Source organism: Haematobia irritans, chromosome 1 (assembly GCF_050003625.1).
Source record: "Haematobia irritans isolate KBUSLIRL chromosome 1, ASM5000362v1, whole genome shotgun sequence".
Classification (NCBI taxonomy): domain Eukaryota; kingdom Metazoa; phylum Arthropoda; class Insecta; order Diptera; family Muscidae; genus Haematobia; species Haematobia irritans.
Genome location: NC_134397.1, coordinates 130,581,731 through 130,607,309, shown reverse-complemented (window position 1 = coordinate 130,607,309; position 25,579 = coordinate 130,581,731). Strand labels below are relative to the sequence as shown.

Here is a 25,579-nt window from a genome sequence, read left to right as displayed (position 1 = left end):
TTACGTCCGCAATTGTTTTTCACTGTAATTGCATCCACACAATAAAATGCAAATGAATGTATGCACAGAAATAAGAATTAACAGCAACGACAACAACAACAAAATATACTCCAGCACGGCATAATGTCATTGAGAAAAAGTGCATATCATATCATTTTGTATAAAATTAAAAACATATTAACATTATTATACACTCAAAAAAGAAAAGACAACAAGCTACATAATTAGCTAATAGAGTCAGTGCAAAAATAATTACATGAAAATATAACAGAATGAGCAAAATGGATCAGCAGATACCAGAACTTTTCCACAAGACAATAATCGCAGTTATGCAATATTGAATTATCTGGGATAGTTCGGCGATTAAAGCTTATGAAAGATTATCTTGATAGACATGGAGTCATGAGTGTAAATTTGTATAAGAGTCGTTTAGTAGCTAGGCGAAAAAGTCTTTTCGTATTTTGTCCATAGATGTCGTTGGAGTCGTCTAGCCCCAGATCTACCGATTACATTGTGTCATAGGCTATGGAAAGTTTAAAAATGTCACTTTCCAACATCTATGGTAGTATATTTAACAAACAAAAAGAATAAATTCAGAGAAGATGAAGAAAGGTTGCAGCTGTTCAATATGAATGAGGGAAAATAAATCTATATATATTAATATTCGTTTCAGCGCCACCTATATGTGAAAAAACGACTCATATACGAATACAGAAAATTTGTTTGCTACGTAATCTTCCATAGAAATTGGCTAAACGAAAAGATATAGAGAATGTTTTGCCAGAGGAAGTTCCCTAACTTTGTGTCCTTTATATTTTCAAAACTCCAAACTTTTATCACCAAAAAAACAAATTTTCGAAAAAAAACAAGTAAGTAAAGTTTAAAGTCGAGCGGAGGCGACTATGGCGATTTTATAAGGATATTGGCTGGATCTCCCCAAGATAGGTGGTAAATTGTGGGTTGTAAGATGTTATTTGGCACAAGTCGGAGCCTAAATCTTAAACGTTCTCTGGAAAGTTTTGTGTTATTCCGTAAAAAGGACTTCGCCTTCCACGCCCAAATACCGCAAACTAAACTATTGAATTTTAGTCTAGAGACCACGATCAACCTTCAAGAAATTGTGGAACGTGTTTTAAGTTTCAAAACTTGGACAAGGGGAGGTACCCTCCCTAGCAAAGATCGCAAACAAAGTTGGGGATTTTTTTTTTTAATTTCAAGAAACTCGAGGAACTTTACTTCACGTTTCGGTGTCGGTTAAGAGGGATGTTCCCACCAAATATTAAACGTCAGGTACCCCGTATTAATTGTATAACCTCACCCACGTCCCCTGTAAATTTCAAGTAAATTGGAGAAGTATAGCCGGACGCCAGCCCCAACCTTCCCTGAAAATTTCAAGAAAATCGGAGAACTTTAATATAATTTTCAAAAAGTCAGGTAAGGGCGAGTTCACCCCAAATTATCAATTTACGAATATTTTTTTTCAGAAACGTTTTTATCAAATTTACACAAGTCGTAGTTTTTTCTTGCTCAAAAGACCTTAACCTAAGCATTACGTAAATATTATCTGATAATATAGGTTTTAATTTTCGATAATATAAAACGAAATAATCATTTCGTTAAGTGCATTCAATTTCTATAAAAAAATGTGTTATTTTTTTGTTTTGTTTTTCTTTTAATGAAACTGTCACTATTAGTTAATTGTGGTTAAATGTAACAACATAAATTTGAGATATGTGCTTTCTTTAATATATCGAATGAATAAAATCCAGCCGAAATGGTTTGCTTAAATACAAACACAAATATGCAATTAATGAGATTTTGATTAAAGTTTAATTTGAAATATAAAACGAGCATATGCTTAACTGAATGCAAAAATGAAATTTTAATAAAAATCCAATTCCAATTTGTATATACATAAATATTTAACCATAAAAATATTTGCATATTTCATACATCTGGAAATTTAAGGACATCAATGTTATCAAAAATCTACGTAAAAATGGTCACTGATGGCAGCTTTCTCGGAAACGCATTGAACCCACTATATTATACCCTTCAAACCAGAGCTGCGGAGTCGAGCCATGACTCCAGAATTTCTCATTAACTTCAACTCAGCCTTCGCCTCCGGAGTCGACATCGGGTAATATAACTTTGTCCCATTTTAATAGCACTCCAATGTTAATTCTATGACGGAGAATTCCAATCATATTATTTGACATACGAATTTATGTATCCAAGAGAACACTAATTTTCAAAATTGACACGACAAATCTCATACGAACACTATATTTCACATTTCAGGCCAATATCTTAAAATAGGACGTCTGCAAAGAGGTTCCCTTCAGAATATGGACAGATAAAAGCAAAATTCAGCATTTGTTTTTATAAAAACACGAAACCGTAAGTTCGGCCAGGCCGAAGCTTATGTACCCTCCACCATGGATTGCGTAGAAACTTATACTGAAGACTGTCATCCACAATCGAATTACTTGGGTTGCGGTAACACTTGCCGATGGCATGGTATCTTAAAACTTCCTAACACCGTCTTCTAAATTACAAGGTAGTCCATACGTAGTATATATTAAACTAAAAAAGGCCGATTAAATACGTATATAATTAAGTTTAAAGTTTCTATGGAAATAAAATTTTGACAACATTTTCTATAGAAGTAAAATTTGGAAAAAATTTTCTATAGAAATAAAATTTGGAAAAATTTTTCTAAAGAAATAAAATTTGGAAAAAATTTTCTAAAGAAATAAAATTTTGACAAAATTTTCTAAAAAAATAAAATTTTTACAAAATTTTCTATAGAAATAACATTTTGACAATGTTTTCCATAAAAATAAAATTTTGGTAGATTATTTTTGGCTCGAGTGGCAACCATGAATATGAACCGATATGGACAAATTTTTGTGTGATTGGGTATCGGCTATATATAACTAAAGACCGGTATGGACCAATTTTGGCATGGATATTAGCGGCCTTATACTAACACCACGTTGCAAATTTCAACCGGATCGGATGAATTTTGCTCCTCCAAGAGGGTTTATATGGGGGCTATATATAATAATGGACCGATATGGACCAATTCTTGCGTGTTTGTTAGAGACGACATTCTAACACCATGTTCCAAATTTCAACCGGATCGGATGAATTTTGCTCCTCCAAGAGGCAGGAGCCTCTGGGAATCGATTTATATGGGGGCTATATATAATTATGGACCGATATGGACCAATTTTTGCATGGTCATTAGAGAACATATACCAACACCATGTACCAAATTTCAGTCGGATCGGATGAAATTTTCGTTTCTTAGAGGCTCCGCAAGCCAAATCGGGGGATCGGTTTATACGGGGGCTGTATATAATTATGGACCGATGTGGACCAATTTTTGCATGGTTGTTAGAGACCATATACTAACACCATGTACCAAATTTCAGCCGGATCGAATGAAATTTGGTTCTCTTAGAGGCTCCGCAAGCCAAATGGGGGGATCGGTTTATATGGGGGCTATATGTAATTATGGACCGATATGCACCAATTTTTGCATGGTTGTTAGAGACCATATACTAACAGCATGTACCAAATTTCAGCCGGATCGGATGAAATTTGCTTGTCTTAGAGCGATCACAAGCCAAATTTGGGGGTCCGTTTATATGGGGGCTATACGTAAAAGTGGACCGATATGGCCCATTTGCAATACCATCCGACGTACATCAATAACAACTACTTGTGCCAAGTTTCAAGTCGATAGCTTGTTTCGTTCAGAAGTTAGCGTGATTTCAACAGACGGACGGGCGGACGGACATGCTCAGATCGACTCAGAATTTCACCACGACCCAGAATATATATATACTTTATGGGGTCTTAGAGCAATATTTCGATGTGTTACAAACGGAATGACAAAGTTAATATACCCCCATCCTATGGTGGAGGGTATAAAAATAATTTCGATTGTTCGAAATATTTCAAACAAGTATATACGGCCGTAAGTTCGGCCAGGCCGAAGCTTATGTACCCTCCACCATGGATTGCGTAGAAACTTATACTGAAGACTGTCATCCACAATCGAATTACTTGGGTTGCGGTAACACTTGCCGATGGCAAGGTATCTTAAAACTTCCTAACACCGTCTTCTAAATTACAAGGTAGTCCATACGTAGTATATATTAAACTAAAAGAGGCCGATTAAATACGTATATAATTAAGTTTAAAGTTTCTATAGAAATAAAATTTTGACAACATTTTCTATAGAAGTAAAATTTGGAAAAAATTTTCTATAGAAATAAAATTTGGAAAAAATTTTCTAAAGAAATAAAATTTTGACAAAATTTTCTAAAAAAATAAAATTTTGACAAAATTTTCTATAGAAATAAAATTTTTACAAAATTTTCTATAGAAATAAAATTTTTACAAAATTTTCTATAGAAATAAAATTTTGACAAAATTTTCTATAGAAATAACATTTTGACAATGTTTTCCATAAAAATAAAATTTTGGTAGATTATTTTTGGCTCGAGTGGCAACCATGAATATGAACCGATATGGACAAATTTTTGTGTGATTGGGGATCGGCTATATATAACTAAAGACCGGTATGGACCAATTTTGGCATGGATATTAGCGGCCACATATTAACACCACGTTGCAAATTTCAACCGGATCGGATGAATTTTGCTCCTCCAAGAGGGTTTATATGGGGGCTATATATAATTATGGACCGATATGGACCAATTCTTGCATGTTTGTTAGAGACGACATTCTAACACCATGTTCCAAATTTCAACCGGATCGGATGAATTTTGCTCCTCCAAGAGGCTTCGGAGGACAAATCTGGGAATCGAGTTATATGGGGGCTATATATAATTATGGACCGATATGGACCAATTTTTGCATGGTCATTAGAGAACATATACCAACACCATGTACCCATATATATAACCCATATAGACCGTCGACATATCTATATGGGTTAAACATCTGGACTCTTTTTTATACCCTATATATATATATATGGCCGTAAGTTCGGCCAATCTGAATCTTATGTACCACCCTAATCTGATTACTTGTGTTGTGGTAACACTAGCCGATTGCAAGGTATCTTAACATTTCTTAATATTATCTTGGTCCGTATGAAGGCAGATGAAATACCTATATAAGCCAATTCTGTTCTTGTGGCCCATTTGCAATACCATCGGACCTACATCGAGTACAGCTACTTGTGCAAAGTTTCAGGTCGATAGCAGGGAAAATTAATATATGCCCATCCTATGGTGGAGGGTATGACAAGTCCATATTAATAAACAAATACACTAACCGAGTATAAATTGAGAGTTGTGTATTTAAATTTCTCCGAATTGTAATGTTGAAAAAAAAATGTTATACGAGGGCAGTTCGGAAACTTCTTAGCCTAGCACAAAAAGCGCGGTATAAACAGAAAAAAGTTAAGTGTTTTGGAAACATCCATCTCTGTTATGAACACATGTTAAATTTTGTTTCGATCTGGCAACTCCTTCATATAGAAACAGTTGTTCAAAAAAGACGCATCCTCAATTTTTTACAATGGAAAAATTAGAAATAAGTGCTGTCATTAAATATTTACATAAAAAAGGTTTATCGGGACAAGAAATTCATAATGATATGGTGAATGTGTTAGGTGAAAGTGCTCCTTCATATGCGTTTAAAATGAATTTAAACGTGGTCGTACAAACATTGAAGATGAACCACATAGTGGACGTCCAAAAACAGCAACAACAACAGAAATTGTAGCCAAAGTGCATGATATGGTATTAAATGATCGACGAATAAAAGTGCGTGAAATTGATAATATCATGGGCATCTCAAATGATCGAGTCTATTTAATTTTGCATGAAGAACTACCGATGAAAAAGCTTTCTGCAAGATGGGTGCCGCATTTGTTAACAGTCGATCAAAAACGCATAAGAATGAACATTTCTCAAGCCTGTTTGGATCGTTTTAAGCGAAATAAAATGGATTTTAAGCTTCGTATCATAACTGTTGATGAGACATGGATCCACCACTATACTCCAGAGACAAAAGAACAATCCAAACAATGGACTGAAGCTGGAGGAAGTGCCCCAAAAGAAGGCAAAAACAATTCAATCGGCTGGTAAGATTATGGCAACGGTTTTTTGGGACTTCAAAGGTATTTTATTGATTGACATGACAAATCGAAGGACTTAGGTCCATTTTCCAAAATGGTGGGCAGGGGGAAGTTCCCCTCTCCGACCAAATATTAAAAAATTAAGTACCCCATATTAACTTCATAATCTTACCCCACGTAATCTGGTGGCAAAGTGGAGGTCTACTTCACCGACCAAATATCGAAAAATAAAGTAGCGGATCTTTGTTAGATGCAAACCCCAACCGTCACTGAAAATTTAAAGCAAATCGGTCAACCCCGATACAATTTTCAAAAAGACATCCCAGCAAAAAATAATTCAGCAGTAAGAGTTTAGTTGCGCTTTTTGGTATACAATAAAATAGACAGTGCCTCCACACTGCATGAATCGGTGACAATAACGTAAACGAGTAATCAAACTGGTTTATGATCATTCGTTTACGTTATTGCAACCAATTCATGCAGTATAGATGCATGAAAGGTAGTGCTGTTTTCCTTCATGCCAACAATGCTATACTCCACATTATATATCACTTCTGAGCAATATTTCTATAAAAATGGGCAATTATATCAGCGCCATGTAGAAGCTGCTCTAAACCGGGACATCGCCCACAAAAATCAGCGATGATTCGTTTGTTTTGTAAGCAGTTGGTACTGCCTCTTTCCCTTACAATCCTGCTGAAATAGTGCTCCATTTTTTGCTTGTATCTCCCTTCCCGACCAGAATCAGACAATTTCATTTTCACCATATGATCGCACTCTACGATATCTCAAAATTTTAAGTAAATCGGATCAGCCATTTCCGAGCTTACCCGCAACGTACATACAAGTAAACAAACATACTTTGTATTTTATATATATACACGGAAAAAAATATTTACGTGTTATTAAAGATTACGCAACCTCAATTTTAGGACGCGCAATTTACACACTATTAAGGACAAATAATGAAATTTGAATTAAAAGAAAGTTTATAATCTTTGCTTCAAAAATGTTTTCATTAAATTTAGAACATACATTTAGAAAATTTTCGTCTTTAGAGTAAGGAAAATTTTCCTTAAATTAACGAAACAAAATTTGGATTTAAAGAAATCGTCCCTAAATTAACTGAAATATTGAATCTCTAGATTCAAGATAAAAACGCCTCAAATATAGGCTAAGACTTATTTTGAGGATCTAGCATCTTTGGTTTAAAGTTTTTTTTTAGAATTAAGAAAATATATTTTATACTTCGAAGTACCCGTCATAATTTGAATTTTTAAACTCTCATTACGTGAATAGCTTTATTAGTATATCGGGAAAATTCAATGAAAATTCGATAAATGAGATCTGTATCCTAATTTTAATTTCATAGATCCTAGTTTCAAAGCCAGATAGGTCGCAAAAAAAATTCCTTATTTTAAAGAACCCGCATCTTTGGCTCGGAATCAATATCAATATCATTAAAGGAAGGTCAAAATCTTTGGATCCAAGTAAACATTTTTTTGAGTGTAACATAGATATATAGATATAATTATATCTAAAATTTTAGATCTAGGCCAAAATTGAGATCAGATCTCATTCCATAGTAATTAGAGATGATTAGATTTTACCATTTGCCGGAGCTACTGATATCTAATCGTATCAAATTAGATCTGTCAATTTTTGTTCCGCTACTCAAGAAGTTAAATACCGAAGACGATTTTGTGCAAAATATCAGCAACATTCAGATAGACAACAAGTATATACTCGTACAGCCGGGCCGAATTTTAAGTACCCACCACCATTAATCAAATATAATAGTTTACTTTGAAAACTCTTCGCCGTAGCGGGTTTCTTGATAATATATAGAATTTCAGGGGGTTTGATGACAAATTTTCTCCCAAGCAAATCAGTTCAACCAAATTCTACCTATGAAGACGAGATCAGATTCTGGATTTATGAGAACCGATTTTGTTTGAGGTTTAAGAAATCATAAACATATCGTGTATATGATGAAATAACGCCCTGATTTGAAATCTTAAATCTGTAGATTTTTCCGTCATTATTTAAATGAACACGATGAGTAAAATCTGAAAATTTTACTTTCAGTTTCAAGCAATTTTCATGATCAGTGCGCCTGTTATACCCTGAAAGAAGTGTTTTCTTTTCTGAGGAAATTCCAGTATATTTACATTCTTGTGCAAATCGGATAAAAACTACGGTTTCTAGAAGCCCAAGGAGTTAAATCTGGAGATCGGTCTATGTGGAGACTATACTAAAACATGGGTCGACACACACCATATTCGGCTGACCTATTTGTGGTCAGCCGGATTCCAGAAGTCCTAGAAATAAATTCGGGAGTTAGGTCTATATGGGAGTTGTACCAAAACATGGACCGATAAGGACCATTTTCGACACACCTCTTTATGGTCCCAAAATACCTCTAGATTTCCAATTTTAGGCAAATCGGATAGTAAATGCGGTTTCTAGAAGCCCAAGAAGTAAAATCGGGAGATCGGTCTTTATGGAGGCTATACCAAAACATGGACCGATAGACCCAATTTTCGACACACCTCTCTAAGGTCCAAAAATACTTCCAGATTTTCAATTTCAGGCAAATTGGATAAAAACTACGGTTTTTATACGCCCAAGACCCCAAAACGGGAAGTCGGTTTATATGGGGACTATATCAAAACTTGGACCGATATAGCCCATCTTCGAACTTAACCTGCCTGCAGACAAAAAACGAATCTGTGCTAAATTCCAGGACGATATCGCCACTATTGAAGGCTGTAGCGTGATTACAACAGACAGACAGACAGACAGACATGCTTATATCGTCTTAGATTTTCTCCATGATCAAGAATATATATACTTTATATAGTCGGAAATCGATATTACGAAGTGTTACACACGGAATGACAAACTTATTATACACCCATCCCCATTCTATGGTGGTGGGTATAAAAGCGCAGAAAGCCGCAGAAACTGACATCGTGCTATCACAATGGTCTGTATAATCCGAAGTGAGCCTAAAAAACCCAACCTAGGATTTCATACATATACATATACGTACTTTATACGAAAACAATATTTCGATGTGTTATAAAAGGAATGACAGACTTATTATACCCCCATCACCTTCTTATGGTGGTGGCCATAATGGAAGAGAGCGTAATACGACCATTCGTGACATATTTGAAGGTTATTACCTTCTTGCCCTCAAAATAGAATAACTTCTAAACATTAGGGTTTAGTTGTAATTCTACCGAAAATATATAATTTTGTTACTTTTCAATTTGACTAAGTATAGCTTATGTATTGTCATATGATTCCATTGAATAAAAATATATTTACTAAAAATTACTTCATACATACAACTACGCTCGCAATTATGTTATACATATAGATAAGATAACATTTGGTATATACTACAAACGCTGATAAATGTTTGTGGTTGGAAAAAAATCCAAAAATTATGATAAAAATCCATTCTAAACAGTCATGCATTTTTATAGCCTCCACCATAGAAGTCATAGTCATACCGTTTGTAGCACATCAAAATAGTGGTCTAACACTTCATAAAGTATATACATTGTGGGTCGTGGTGAAATTCTGAATTAAATCACGCTATTCTACGGACAAAGAAGTCTACTAGCTACTACTAGGACCACTGTTAGGTATAGCCACCACATAAACTAACCCCCAACCTCTTGGAGGAGTAAATTTCATCCGATTCTGGAGAGCAAAAGCGAGTACATGTTTTCACTTTTTGAAATCTTTATTAAATAGAAAATGTCTAGTAAGCATGGATGCTATTCGTGCCAAAAATAATCTACCAAAATTTGAAGAAACATTTACCAAAAATCTACCACACTTAAAAATCAACATTTTATTTCGTCAAAATTTTATTTCTATAGAAAATTTTGTCAAAATTTTATTTCTATCGAAAACTTTCTCAAAATTTTATTTCTATGGAAAATTTTCTCAAAATTTTATTTCTGTAGAAAATGTTATCAAAATTTTATTTCTATCGAAAACTTTCTCAAAATTTTATTTCTATCGAAAATTTTCTCAAAATTTTATTTCTGTAGAAAACTTTTGTCAAAATTATATTTCGATCGAAAACTTTCTCAAAATTTTATTTCTATCGAAAATTTTCTCAAAATTTTATTTCTGTAGAAAACTTTTGTCAAAATTTTATTTCTGAAAAAATTTTGTCAAAATTTTATTTCTATAAAAATTTTTATCAAAACTTTATTTCTATAGAAAATTTTGTGAAAATTTTATTTCTATAGAAAATTTTGTCTAAATTTTATTTCTATAGAAAATTTTGTAAAAATTTTATTTCTATAGAAAATTTTGTCAAAATTTTATTTCTATAGAAAATTTTATAAAAAATTTATTTCTATAGAAAATTTTGTCAAAATTTTATTTATATAGAAATTTTTGTCAAAATTATATTTCTATTGAAAACTTTCTCAAAATGTTATTTCTATCGAAAATTTTCTCAAAATTTTATTTCTGTAGAAAACTTTTGTCAAAGTTTTATTTCTGTAGAAGATTTTGTCAAAATTTTATTTCTATAAAAAATTTTGTCAAAACTTTATTTCTATAGAAAATATTGTCAAAATTTTATTTCTATAGAAAATTTTGTCAAAATTTTATTTCTATAGAAAATTGTGTCAAAATTTTATTTCTATAGAAAATTGTGTCAAAATTTTACTTCTTTAGAAATCTTTGTCAAAATTTTATTTCTATAAAAAATTTTGTCAAAATTTTATTTCTATAGAAAATTTTGTCAAAATTTTATTTTTATAGAAAATTTTGTCAAAATTTTATATCTATAGAAAATTTTGTCAAAATTTTATTTCTTTAGAAATCTTTGTCAAAATTTTATTTCTATAAAAAAATTTTGTCAAAATTTTATTTCTATAAAAAATTTTGTCAAATTTTTATTTCTATAGAAAATATTGTAAAAATGTTGTCAAAATTTTATTCATATTGAAAATTTTGTCAATTTTTTTTATATTGAAAAGTTCGTCAAAATTGTGCATCTACCAAATAGGTAAAAATCTACCTGTTTGGTAAAATTCTACCAATTGTAGCAACTGTGCTTGTTAGTCCCACAAAAAATTGGGCCGGTGATAACTGGAAATAAGTTATATGGTCAGATGAAACATTAGAGTAGGGTAGTTCGCGAACGAACTAGTTCAATTGAACGGATCACTGAAATGAACGGACTGAACTAGTTCACATCAATCGTTCTTTTTCGCTCACCCTGTCAGTTCAGCTAATTAAGCAGTTTGTTCGCTCAGTTATTTTCTCTTTCCTTGGCATTGTCATAGTTTTCAGTCTGTAAACTCATATCGCTTGTTTTGCATATAACATATTCGGCATTATTTTCGTGTGTATTTTTGTGGGATGAATAAAACAACACAAAGCTTATACTTGTAATTTATTACGAACTTGAAATGAACCACTCACTGACCGACAAAGAACTGGCGAACTAACTGACCGAACTAGTTCATTGATCGAAAAAGAGCTGAAGTGAGCGATCATTTCATTGAACTATAATGTCCATCTTTATGAAACATACATAAACCGTTTTCCATCCGATGCAAAATAATATTATTAGTAACGACCTTAGAATGTTACTGGCAACGACAGTCAAGCGAACTTGAAGGTGGAAGCCTCATGGTATAGGGTGGATGGTGCAAACAGTTCGCCATAAGAAACAATAGAAAACTTAGTGGAAAGTATGTCAGGACGTGATAAAACCGTAGTTAGAAACAAATGACTTTGGGCTAAATACTAAAACATTTGATTTAAGTACAAAACTGGATGCAGACTTATTTGTATTTTATTTTAATAAATGCCGTCCCGTGTAAAAAATTGGATCTAATTAGATATGATCTCAAAATTGGTCACTTTGGATCTAACCAGATATGATGAGATATAATTAGATATAAATAGATATAATCCAATATATGACAAGATCTAACATCAAATCTATCTAAAAATAGGGCTATATAATTATATCTAAGGCATTAGATCTAGGCCAATATTGAGATCTGATCAGATCTAATTCCATAGCAATTAGGTTAGGTGGCAGCCCGATGTATCAGGCTCACTTAGACTATTCAGTCCAATGTGATACCACAGTGGTGAACTTCTCTCTTATCACTGAATGCAATTAGATATTATGATATCTTACCAATTTTCGGATCTGTTCAGATCTAATTAGATCTCTCAATTTATTTGAATTTATCTAAATGAAATAAATTTTGTGGTAACTGGACTCAATAGATGTTTTTTATTAAGCAAATAAAGTATCGAAAATATTTTTAAGTACAAGCATACAATGTTCATAAACTAGCATAACATGTTTGGGACATATATGTTAATATTTTAGAACATATTATGTTTGGAACATAAAATGTTTGTAAATATAACATGCTTGGATGCAAACATATATTAATTTAGAAATAGCCTATAAACGTATATGTGTTTGGAAAGAGAGACCAATCCTAAAAACATATATGCTTGAAGCAAAATGTGTTTGGGGTATATGTTACAGAAGCGATTTTTATGAGGATGTAAGTGGTAAACATGCCCACGGTTTTGCTCCCAGATTTGACTTATGGACCCTCTTCGAGGAGTAACTTTCATACGATCCAGCTGAAATTTGGTACCACACGCACTTAGTTTTCGCTCCGTTGTAAAAATTTGTTGAAAAATTATTTTCAAATTTCCGCTTTTCACAATTTTGTTTTAAGGAAGAAAAGACAAACTATTTTCTATACCGCACTCGGCCTAGTTTTTGGATAATAAGAACAATTTTAAAAATTCGAATTTGAAAAATAAAATTCGTATTTAAGGTACTGGTTTGTGTCTCAGCTAGGTTTTTTGCTCCAAATTTCGAATTTATCTTCTCACACTTATTCAACTTCCATGTAGTATTCATCAAAAACTTGTCAAACCTTGATATCTCCAAATATTAAACACAGCCTGTCGTATATATTAAAAAACGATTTTCGACCCTCTCTAAGGTGCAAACACTTGCATCTTGATTGCTCAATGTAATAAAATTTCTCCACTCATCAAAAAAATATATTTATTATTCTCTCAACGTACTTCAAACATAGCAAAAGAAACAGGCAAACAAACAAAAACAGCTGATTGATTTGGCCTACATTGTCCAAATGACAACGAACACTCTACGCTATGCCCACAATGAATTCATACTATATACCTCTTAATACTGCCGGTTCACAAATCTTGCTTCATTTCGAATAACTCTATTGAGCTTAATTCGTATTGTTGCACTTGAAATAACAAGTTTACGACCATCTGCTTGAAATATGCTTAACTATTCACTTCTCTTTTATTCTCATTGCATTGCCAAAAAGAGTGAGTTAAATTCGTTGCAGCTGAGTTCAATGGCTTGATGTACGTGTACATTTATGAGCGAATGCATTGTGTAGATATGAATGAGAAAATTGCATACCATTGTAATTCACAACCGGCATTGCTCAATGAGGAGAACAGTTATTGGGGCCACACTAACACATTGATTATGTGGCTGAGAAAAGCAAAGTGCTTGGAGAGTCAAAGAAATAAATATAATTCTGGATGGGGCTGAGCAAAGAAAGGTGGAAGAAAGAATTTTAATATTAAGAAAATATTAGGTAATACACCTATTTGGCTATTTCCATAATAAGAATCAAACCTTATGAAATTTTTGATTTTGACACATATTGACAATAAAAAAGGTGAGTTGGACTCTGTCGAACTCTCGTATTAAATTTTTACATCCACCATAGAATGGGGGTAAAATTAATTTGCCAATCCATTTGTAATACAACGCCATACATACCCCTCTCTCAAGACAATCGGTTCAAATGGCTCATGTTGAAATTTGTAACATGAGATTTTTAATTTATAGGAAATTATCATGTGGAGAAAATAGGTTAATTAATTTTTTGATGTCTGATTGAATTTCAGGGAAGGTTGGGCGTGGCGTTTCAACAATGATCAGCTACTTTTTTTTGATATTTGGTCAGGGATGGGGACCATTTCTTTGCCCAACTTTAAATACTAAACTTCTCCGATTTAATTGAAATCTTCAAAAGACGTGGGGTAGGTTATACAATTAATTGGGGTATATGATTTATTCATATTTGATAGGGAAGGGGGTCCTACAAGGACCATTTAAAAGTTAAACAAAAGTTCTCCGATGTGCTTAACAATTTTTAGATTTTTGTAAAGTACAGGGAAAATCTATATTCCGATTTACTTAGCCCTCAAGCCGCTGCGCCGGAGGCAAAAATGTAGTGTCAGCGCCGCCGACAAATATGGGCCGGCTTCATTCTCTGTCCACTACGTTATCTTTTGGTCGGGGAGGGGGACCTCCACTTGCCCGACATTTTGAAGCTTGAAGGAACGTTCCCTGATTTTCTTGAAATTTCAGCATGTGCAAAATCTAAACTTCAATTTACCTAAAATTTGCAGGGAACGAGGGAGAAGGTAAGCAAATGAATATATGATATGTGATTTTTTTGGAAATTTTTCTTGTATGGGGAAGGTGGAGGGGGGTACATGTATAATTTTTTTTTTATATTTGCATAGGAGAAGAAGCCCCTTCTTGCCACACTTTTTTAAAGTAGCTTAGGTTAGGTAGCCTGATAGCAGATTTTAAACTTCAAGCAAATTGGATACAGATTGGGGCTTCCATGGCCTCAAGAATTGAAATCGGGAGATCGGTCTATATGGGGCCTATATCAACACATACACCTATTTATATCATATTTAGTACAGCTCTTTACGACTTTAAAATGTTTCTAAATTTTAGATTTAAAGCAAATAGGATAAAAATTCCAGGCTTCCAGGCCCCCAACAAGTCAAATCGAACTGTGATCTTATACATGCCAAAAACTTATATCACAATGGACTGAATAGTCTAAGTGAGCCTGAAACTTAATCGGGCTGCCACTTTAAACGTTTATTCTTTTCCAGGATGTAAAAATAATTTCATAAAGACTAACTCGATTTTATACATTTTTTTTTTTAAATTTTACCTTTCGCCTGGACGTAGAATCGAACCGCGGACCATACAGTTTGTAAGCCAACACACTATCCACTGGGCTATGTAGTAGAAGTGTGCACGTGACACGAAATTGTCGTGATTCGTGCGTGAGTCACGCTCATGACAACAGCGTGAGTGTGCGTGAGCGTGATTAACAAACCAAAATGTCGTGCGTGAGCGTGAGTCACTTCGTGAGTGTGCGTGAGTAACGAATTACACTCACGAAAGTATTCCTGCTCACCATCATAAAACGCTTAAGAGTTAAATTCAATTACAATTTTAGTGACACCTGGGATGTTAAGAGTTTAATAACACTCTCGATTTTAATAATGCTCATGTTTTCAGACACTTTAGTAAGGTAAATTAATCATAAAATTATTCGTGAGTCACGATATTTTACGTTAGTCACGATATTTTTCGTGAGTCACGGTATTTTTCGTGAGTCACGACGTTTTCGTGCGTGAGTACAAATTTTCTTCTCGTGAGTGTGCGTGAGCGTGAGTCCTACCAAAAAATATGGTGCGTGAGTATGATTTTTCAGTCGTGAATGTGCGTGAGTAAACTATTACTCACGTGCACACCTCTACTACGTAGCTGTTATGGAAATCAACAGTTATATTTATATAGCATCGTTTTCGGCGCCCACGAGCCGATTAAACAAACTTTATTTAACAGAAACATACATTTAGTTGGGCACCGTGGAGCAATGATTAGTACTTCCGTCTTGCATACCAAGGGTCGTGGGTTCGATCCCTGCTTAGACCGAACACCCAAAAAAAATTTTTTTTTTTTCATATATTCCAGATATGTTCGGAAGATTCCGAAAAGATGTTCAACATTACATACTACTATATTAAATTTTTACTATGAAACTGTAAAATGTGTCTTATTATAGACTTAAAGTCAGAAAAAATAGTGCTTGAAATAAACGAAATGGACTGTGTTGTAGGTTCAAAAATAATTTTTTTGTCGAAAAAATAAAAATGTAACAAACGAATTTTTTTGGTGATAAAAGTTTAAAATTTTCGTAGAAATTCAAAAAACCTCTAACAAAAGAAAGTAGTTTTCGATACAAGATTTCCCATTTCAGGAAAATTTAATAAATATAGCGGCGTCTTTGGCACAATGAGTCTAATCAAGGGATCGGTTTATAAGGTGGCTATGTCGAAACATGGGAAACCGTATAGTACATCTTCTATCTTGACCTGCTTGGAAACCAAAACGAGTTTGTACTCGATTACTTCTTTATTGAAGGTTGTTGCGACATTACAACAGACGGACAAAAATATACTCTACATATAAGGAAATTGATATTGCGATCCCATCAAAAACTAATTATAGAGTTAGAAGTAGCTAAATTATTGTGTCCATACTGTGGGCACTACTATTCTGAGCAAAATTGTAAGTGCTGAATTCAGTGCTTCTACTTCTTCTAAACGTGTAAATAAGTTCTTCGTTTATAGTAGGAGACGAATAATAGTTTTTTTATTGAATGCCCGACAAAGATTAGTTAAAATATGAAAGTGCTGAAATTGGCGCAATTTCGTTGCACTAGAGTAAGCGGGTGCTTATTCAGTCGCTTACCAAGTTACACTTCTATAAGCAAGAGCTTTTTTTGATTTTTATCACGAATTCTTACGAACGAACGATTTTGTGCGACGATATATTAGTAAAAATAAATAAGTTGAATTCTTGTATTTGAAGGATAAGGACGTGTTTTGCGGACGATTCAACTTATTTTGTGTTCTCTTGTTTTGTATATTGTTTAATTTGAATCAAGAACAGGGTTGCCATTTTGGTCCGACCGGACCAAAATTGGCCCAAAAAATTATTAATATTTAAATTTGGTCCGAAGGTTGGACCAACAGGAATTTGGTCAAATCGGTAATTTTCTATAGAAATAAAATTGTAATAATATTTTCTATAGAAATAAAATTTTGTACAGAAATAAACTTTAAAAGAATTTTGTATAGATACAAAATTATGCCAAAATTTTATATAGAAATAAAATTTAGCGATATCTTTCTATAGAAATAAACGTTCGAGAAATTTTCTATAGAAATAAAATTGTGACAAAATTTTCTATAGAAATAAAATTTTCAAAAAATTTTCTATAAAAAAAATTTTGACAAAATTTTCTATAGAAATAAAATGTTGGCTAAATTTTCTTTAGAAATAACATTTTGACAAAATTTTCTATAGAAATATAATGTTGGTTAAATTTTCTTTAGAAATAAAATTTTGACAAAATTTTCTATAGAAATAAAACAATTTTTGACAAAATTTTCTATAGAAATAAAATTCTGACAAATTTTTCTTTAGAAATAAATGCAATTTTGACAAAATTTTCTATAGAAATAAATGCAATTTTGACAAAATTTTCTATAAAAATAAAATTTTGACAAAATTGTCTATAGAAATAAATTTTTGACAAAATTTTCTATAGAAATAAAATTTTGATAAAATTTTCTATAGAAATAAAATTTTGACAAAATTTTCTATAGAAATATAATGTTGGCTAAATTTTCTTTAGAAATAAAATTTTGACAAAATTTTCTATAGAAATAAAACAATTTTTGACAAAATTTTCTATAGAAATAAAATTTTGACAAATTTTTCTTTAGAAATAAATGCAATTTTGACAAAATTTTCTATAGAAATAAATGCAATTTTGACAAAATTTTCTATAGAAATAAAATTTTGACAAAATTGTCTATAGAAATAAAATTTTGACAAAATTTTCTATAGAAATAAAATTTTGACAAAATTTTCTATAGAAATAAAATTTTGATAAAATTTTCTATAGAAATAAAATTTTGACAAAATTTTCTATAGAACTAAAATTTTAACAAAATTTTCTATAGATATAAAATTTTTACAAAAATTGTTTTTATAGAAATAAAATTTTGACAAAATTTTCTATCAAGGTAGAATTTTGGAAAAATTTTAACTTTTAAATAATATTAATTTAATTAAAAATGGTCGGCTGGTACGAATTTTGGTCCAATCTTGGAAAAATGTTGGTCCAAAATAAAAATTCATTGTGGCAACGCTGATCAAGAATAACCCTTGGGGCCAGCAACGCGGGCCAGCCACAGCTAGTATAACAAGGAACACTGTCAAAAGTGTGTTTATTTCATATGCTTTTTTGCTGACTGAATTTTTTTTGTGATAGAAATTGGGATTTTAGAAAATATAATATATTTTTGGTGCTTTTTGCCATTCGGCAGTTGACATCACTGCCGCAAATGAAGAAATAAATTCAACACTACTAATTTTCGATTCAGCCTATTATAAACTCTCTATCTCTCTCACATATTGTGAAAATATCTACGAGAGCAATGGAGAAAAATATTTCCGCTAAACACTTTTATTTACCTTCACCCACCGAGAGTGTAAATATGACATAATATACTTAAACAATTATATTTTTGACATTTTTGACTTTTTTGAAACTATGCTGTCATTTAATCTCAACGAAATTGCCCCAATAAAAACAGGGGCAACCAATTGAGAAAAGTTGGAGAGGGAGGTTGTGGGGAGCAACAAGAGAGTAAGAACTACCACAATACACTACATGAAAATTTCACGCTTTCTTTTGATGAGAAAATAATACAAAAAGAAAAACAACATAAAAACATTCATACAAACATCTACACGAGAGCGCAAGAAAAACCAAACAAACCCATGTGTTAAAATTAAATATTGAGGTTAGGATAAATTGAGAAAATCAAAGAAAAAATGAATGGACGGTGTGAAGAAGCATTCTTTAGAATGTACCTCAAAATATAATCTCGGATAAAGAGCATTGCAAAGAGGTAGCAAATTCAAAGAAACCTACCTACAGACAGACAGACCGACAAAGTGATTGACTTTCAATTGAATATAGGGTAAGGTTCAATGTTTACTTACCTTAGAACCAATTTGATTACCGCATTGACCAGCTTGCAAGTGAACGATTTCCCTCATATTGGATTATGGAGTTGGAAAAGTTTAGTTTAACGTTGGCTTAAAAAGACGAATGTAATTACAAAACACTTGGTTATTGCTAAAAAAAAAAGCAGGGCACGAGGGGTGACACTAGACAACGTGTTGATACCACCGAAATATATTTTACTTTTTAAAATAGAGCAAACACAACGATTACGTTGTCGATTAATTCTCTTTTTTCACAATACACGCACGAACGCACTGTAAGATACTACGGCACTCTACTGTCCCACGTTATAAATTTTATAACGATCCACACAAAAACAAAATCGTGGTTGTACTTTCGTATGTATGTAATACAACAATAACAATTAACCGATAGAATTGAATGCGCGCCGAGATTCAGATACTCGTCGTATTCGTACTACTTGGTCTGATAATGAGAGCACACTAAAAATGAAATGTCCAACGCCACAGCTAGCAGCAAAAAGCCTATTGTGGCGGTCTCAGAAAAAAAAAACAGAAAACAAAACTAAAATCATCTAAATGGGTAAATATGAGTGAATTATGTTGCTATTGCTGTTGTTTTCGATTCACTCTTCTGTTTTGTTTTTGTTTGTATTTAGTGTTTTTTTCCTCTTTATGTCTTGCGATTTGCTGCTGACAAACGGGTATTGTTGATAACAACACCAAATCTCATTGCCAACAACAAGTGGTGGTGGTGGTATTTGGGCGACAATATTAGAAAGAAGAAATTGTAAAACATACCGGTGGTAATCTTCCTCTCTTCCGCTCAGAGAATGAAAGAATGTGAGAACTAAGAGTTCAATGAATTGTTCTCGATGTGTGTGGAACTATTGGAATGAATAGCAACGAGAAAAATATCTGATGTATGTTTATGCTTGAGTTATTGTTGTTTGCTGTATGCCCTTTCTCAATGACAGAGCCCAGTGCTGTTATAGCAGTATCTACATGTCAATGTTTGTCGAGAGTGAGCAGAAACTGAGAACCAAACACGAATATGGAAGGTGAAACAAAGTTCGATCGATATAGGGATGCCATTAATTGAAAAATAATGACATTGTGCCAAATGTGTAAAACACAGTGAGGAAGCACAAAATTCTGACATTTGTATGAGTACTACATACAGTCAGCATAAAAAAAGTTGTACACCAATCAATGTGAAATAAATTGTGAAACAATATGGAAAATATCAAGTAGTATACCATCATTTAATTATTAATAAATTAAATGCATTATAAAATAATAAATTAATGCATTATACCATAAATTAAAGCTTGAGATCCCAGCTACAAAATAAAAAGAAAATTAATGCAGATTTATTTCGGTTTAGGGAAAAATTAATAAAAACAACACAACGTTAATTTCTCATAGCAAAAAAAAATTACACCAGAAATAAATTAAAAATATTGGTTTACATACTAAACATTGCAAGTTTTTAATATTTTGTATGGTAGAATAAGTGCAGCAAATGTGGTACAGGCTGGTAATGTGGTATAGTAGCTTTTTATACACTGCGCCACACTGTGGAACAGGGTATTATAAGTTATTGCATATGTTTGTAACACCCAGAAGGAGACTAGATAGACAAATGGTGTCTTCGGCAATAGTCCGTCTATCTGTGAACACATTTTTGTGATCAAAGTCTAGGTCGCAATTTAAGTCCAATCGCCTTCAAATTTGGCACATGTTCCTAATTTGGGTCAGAATAGAACCCTATTGATTTTGGAAGAAATCGGTTAAGATTTAGATATAGCTCCCATATATATCTTTCGCCCGATATGCACTAATATGGACCCAGCAGCCAGAGTTTTATACCGATTTGCTTGAAATTGTGTACAAACATAACACTTAGTCGTATAGTGAAGTGTGCAAAACTGGATTGAAATCGGTTCAGATTTAGATATAGCTCCCATATATATCTTTCGCCCGACATGGACTTATATGGCCCCAGAAGCCAGATTTTTGGTCGAATTTGGTTGAAATTTTGCACTAGGAGTACAATTAGTAGTAGTGTGCAAAATTCGATTGAAATCGGTTCAGATTTAGATATAGCTCCCATATATATGTTTTTCTGATTGCGACAAAAATGGTCAAAATACCATCATTTTCCTTGTAAAATCGCCACTGCTTAGTCGAAAAGTTGTAAAAATGACTCTAATTTCCCTAAACTTCTAATACATATATATCGAGCGATAAATCATAAATAAACTTTTGCGAAGTTTCCTTAAAATTGCTTCAGATTTAAATGTTTCCCATATTTTTTACTAAAATTGTGTTCCACCCTAGTGCATTAGCCGACTTAAATTTTGAATCTATAGTTTTTGTAAAAGCCTATCAAATTCTGTCCAAATCGAGTGATATTTAAATGTATGTATTTGGGACAAACCTTTATATATAGCCCCCAACACATTTGACGGATGTGATATGGTAGCGAAAATTTAGATCTACAAAGTGGTGCAGCGTATAATATAGTCGGGACCGCCCGACTTTAGACTTTCCTTACTTGTTTTCTTTATTTAACAACATACAAATAACTAAATCATGCTGAATAGATTGTGGCTGTCAGAGAATGAAGCAATCAAAGATATGTTTTATTTTTACAACTCTTTCTTTGCTCGAATGTTTTTCTGCGTGGTTCTTAATCATTTCGTATTGTGTGAAGGTATATTTTCAATTTATTAATTTTCGGATGTAAATAACTGACGAGTACTAAATTAGCATTAAATGTATGCAATTGCGATAAATATGTTGCATTTATTTTTTTCCCAAAAATATTTACATTACCACTTTACCTGCAAAGATTATAGATTTGAGGAAGATGGGAGATTGACTTGCGTCATACCAAATGTTGCATTTACCAGATTAGTTTAATACATGTTTGTAATCTTTTAGTTGTTTTTAGTTTTTATTTTTTAAATGACAAATGTAATTTTCTTAATGAAACAATGTTAAATTTTAGGCAACAACAACCAAAATTACATATTCCCCTTTATGGAAATTTATTTCGTGCTCTTAATTTCTTTTTATTTGCATTTTAATGCTATGTCAATACTTGTCGTATACGCGTTTGGTTCGAGTATTAAACTAATGTGGTAAATGGTTTGATGTGCTCAGTAGCCAATCTCCCATCTTTCTCTTCTATAATCTTTAATTACCTGCACATTTTATAAATTCGTGCTTAACCCTAAACAGCAGTGTTGCCAACTCCCCAAGGCCAAAAAGCACCAAAAAAAAGTTATAATAAAATTTGCAGCAAATATGCATAATTTTATGCCCATTTTTACTGAGGCAGTTTTCACTTTAGCGGCAAAACTCAAACTTAGTACTCACCATTATGAACCGCTATTCAAGTATACACCTTGATCAGTTTTAATGCTTTCGTCCAATTCATTTTGATCAGTGATGTTTTTCAACTTTCAAAATATTAATATATGGAAGGAGTCTATAGCTTATTTCAGTTGTGCGTGCTTTTGTGAATTTAATACAAACGTTTTTAATCACATCTTTACCAAATTCAAAAATTCATCGCTCTACTTTCCTACAGAATACCCTAAATAACAATATTAATTAAAAAACAAGTAAGGAAAGTCTAAAGTCGGGCGGGGCCGACTATATTATACCCTGCACCACTTTGTAGATCTAAATTTTCGATACCATATCACATCCGTCAAATGTGTTGGGGGCTATATATAAAGGTTTGTCCCAAATACATACATTTAAACATCACTCGATCTGGAAGAATTTGATAGACTTCTACAAAATCTATAGACTCAAAATTTAAGTCGGCTAATGCACTAGGGTGGAACAAAATGTTAGTAAAAAAATATGGGAAACATTTAAATCTGAAGCAATTTTAAGGAAACTTCGCAAAAGTTTATTTATGATTTATCGCTCGATATATATGTATTAGAAGTTTAGGAAAATTAGAGTCATTTTTACAACTTTTCGACTAAGCAGTGGCGATTTTACAAGGAAAATGTTGGAATTTTGACCATTTTTGTCGAAATCAGAAAAACATATATATGGGAGCTATATCTAAATCTGAACCGATTTCAACCAAATTTGTCACGCATAGCTACAATGTTAATCCTACTCCCTGTGCAAAATTTCAACTAAATCGGAGTAAAAAATTGGCATCTGTGGTCATATGAGTGTAAATCGGGCGAAAGCTATATATGGGAGCTATATATAAATCTGAATCGATTTCAATCAAATTTGCACGCATAGCTACAATGCTAAATCTACTCCCTGTGCAAAATTTCAACCAAATTGGGCCAAAACTCTGGCTATTAGAACCATATTAGTCCATATCGGGCGAAAGATATATATGGGAGCTATATCTAAATCTGAACCGATTTCAATCAAATTTTGCACACTTGACTATACGACTAAGTGTTATGTTTGTACAAAATTTCAAGCAAATCGGTATAAAACTCTGGCTGCTGAGTCCATATTAGTGCATATCGGGCGAAAGATATATACGGGAGCTATATCTAAATCTGAACCGATTTCTTCCAAAATCAATAGGGTTCTATTCTGACCCAAAACAGGAACTTGTGCCAAATTTGAAGGCGATTGGACTTAAATTGCGACCTAGACTTTGATCACAAAAATGTGTTCACAGACAGACAGACGGACGGACGGACGGACGGACGGACAGACGGACAGACGGACGGACAGACGGACTTGGTTATATCGACTCAGGGACCCACCCTGAGCATTATTGCCAAAGACACCATGTGTCTATCTCGTCTCCTTCTGGGTGTTACAAACATATGCACTAACTTATAATACCCTGTTCCACAGTGTGGCGCAGGGTATAATAATCAATACCAACTTCATAACAATCAAATTCTAGATTTGGCAATAAATTTGAGTTTCTTCGGCTCTTGAAAGTCTAGTCAAAATTTTTGTATCAATTAAACTTAATACTGTTCAAAATAAAAAAAGCACCAAAAGCACTAAATGAAAATGCCAGAAAGCACCAAGATGGTGCTTTTTTTGAAAAGGCACTAAAAATGCAATTTGGTGCTTTTTAGAAATCAAAAAGCACTAAATTTGGTGCTAAAAGCACCAAATTGGCAACACTGCTAAACAGCTTATCTACGTCTGAGAGACGTATGCGTTTTTAGTTTTTCGCTCTCCCTCATGAAAATGAGTACCGAAAATTTGATTTTTTTGTTACACAATAAATAAAAGTTTAGCAAAAAACGTGTTTAAATGATAAGGATTTGTATATAGAATCGGTGTAAGTACAAAAATTTAGAACCAAAATTCACAAATTTTGTCCATGCTATGATACGTCCCACAGACGTATGTGTAGCTTATCCGTGACTTTCAGTAGGATAAGCTTTCTAGGGTTAATGAGTTTTTTTTCGCAAATATATCTGAAATTATGGGTATCTTTTGTTCGCTCATAGTTGCGTGGAGGGCTAACACTATGTTAGTAAACTGAATGTGGTAAAATCTTAGCCTCGTCGGACAAAACCAAAAAAAATTTGGCTATCGAAAACCAAATGGGCATACTCGTACCACATTTGCTGCACTTACCCTATCATTTAGCGTTTTTACAGTCTGGAGTCTCTTTGACATTGAATGGGCCAGGGTTTTCGTCAAATCTACATGAATTCAGTTCCCTATATCACTAAGGATATTTTTGAGAATTTCTTTGATAGAAATGTTAAAGTTTTTCAGCTTTGTTTTGACATGGATTCAAGTCCGGAATCTGTGGAAGGTTAGGTAATACTTTTTTTTGGTGTTGTATATCAAGTATTCTTGAAGAATATGCGAGAAATTCTTGGGATCTTTATCTTGGACAAACACAAATCCATCTTCAAGACCCATTTTTTGGTTAGAGTCGGCCAAATTATTCTTCAGAATATGTAAATTATCTATTTTATGTATCATATGGCTAAACTCAAGTTTAGCTATACCTCTCCGATTTATTCTAAAACCTCATGGATATAATAGTAGATGAGAATAACTTTTTTTCCTGGCGGAAATACCTGAGTAACCGGTTATTCGGTTCTAAATTCGAAGTAAATAATCGTTTATAAAACCTGTTCTGGTGGACCGATGATCCTAATGATGAGACCTTTCAAATTATGTATGAATCGATCAATCGTTATATCCGTTAAGGATATACGTGTATTTTGGAACCGGGTTTTTACGAAGCTGCTCAAATCTCAAAAACTATTCGATATAAATGTTCTAATTAACTGATTCCATTTAGTTACTAAAACTTTTACCTATACGTCATAGTTACATTAAGGCCGATATATTCTCTAGAACCCAATATATTAATCGGTTTATATTCATATCCGGTACACAAGGAAAACTGAAAAAAAAACTCCTTTATTTAATCTCTTCATAAACCGAAGATTTAACCGATTTATATTCATATTTCGTTTACAAAGAAACATTTTTATATATAC

At 32.8% G+C, this 25,579-nt stretch overlaps 1 protein-coding gene across 2 annotated transcripts in view; it reads right to left on the bottom strand.

Annotated features, from left to right (window-relative positions):
- The window catches only part of betaTub97EF (beta-Tubulin at 97EF), a 352,917-nt gene extending 333,337 nt beyond the window's left edge, over positions 1 to 19,580 (bottom strand). The window contains exon 1 of one of the 2 annotated variants that reach the window (XM_075291628.1): positions 19,104 to 19,580. In XM_075291628.1, the coding sequence (XP_075147743.1) occupies positions 19,104 to 19,160 (57 nt within the window). In that variant the 5' untranslated portion in view covers positions 19,161 to 19,580. The remainder of the gene's footprint in view (positions 1 to 19,103) is intronic. The other variant, XM_075291627.1, reaches the window with a different exon arrangement.
- Positions 19,581 to 25,579: the final 5,999 nt, after the last annotated feature.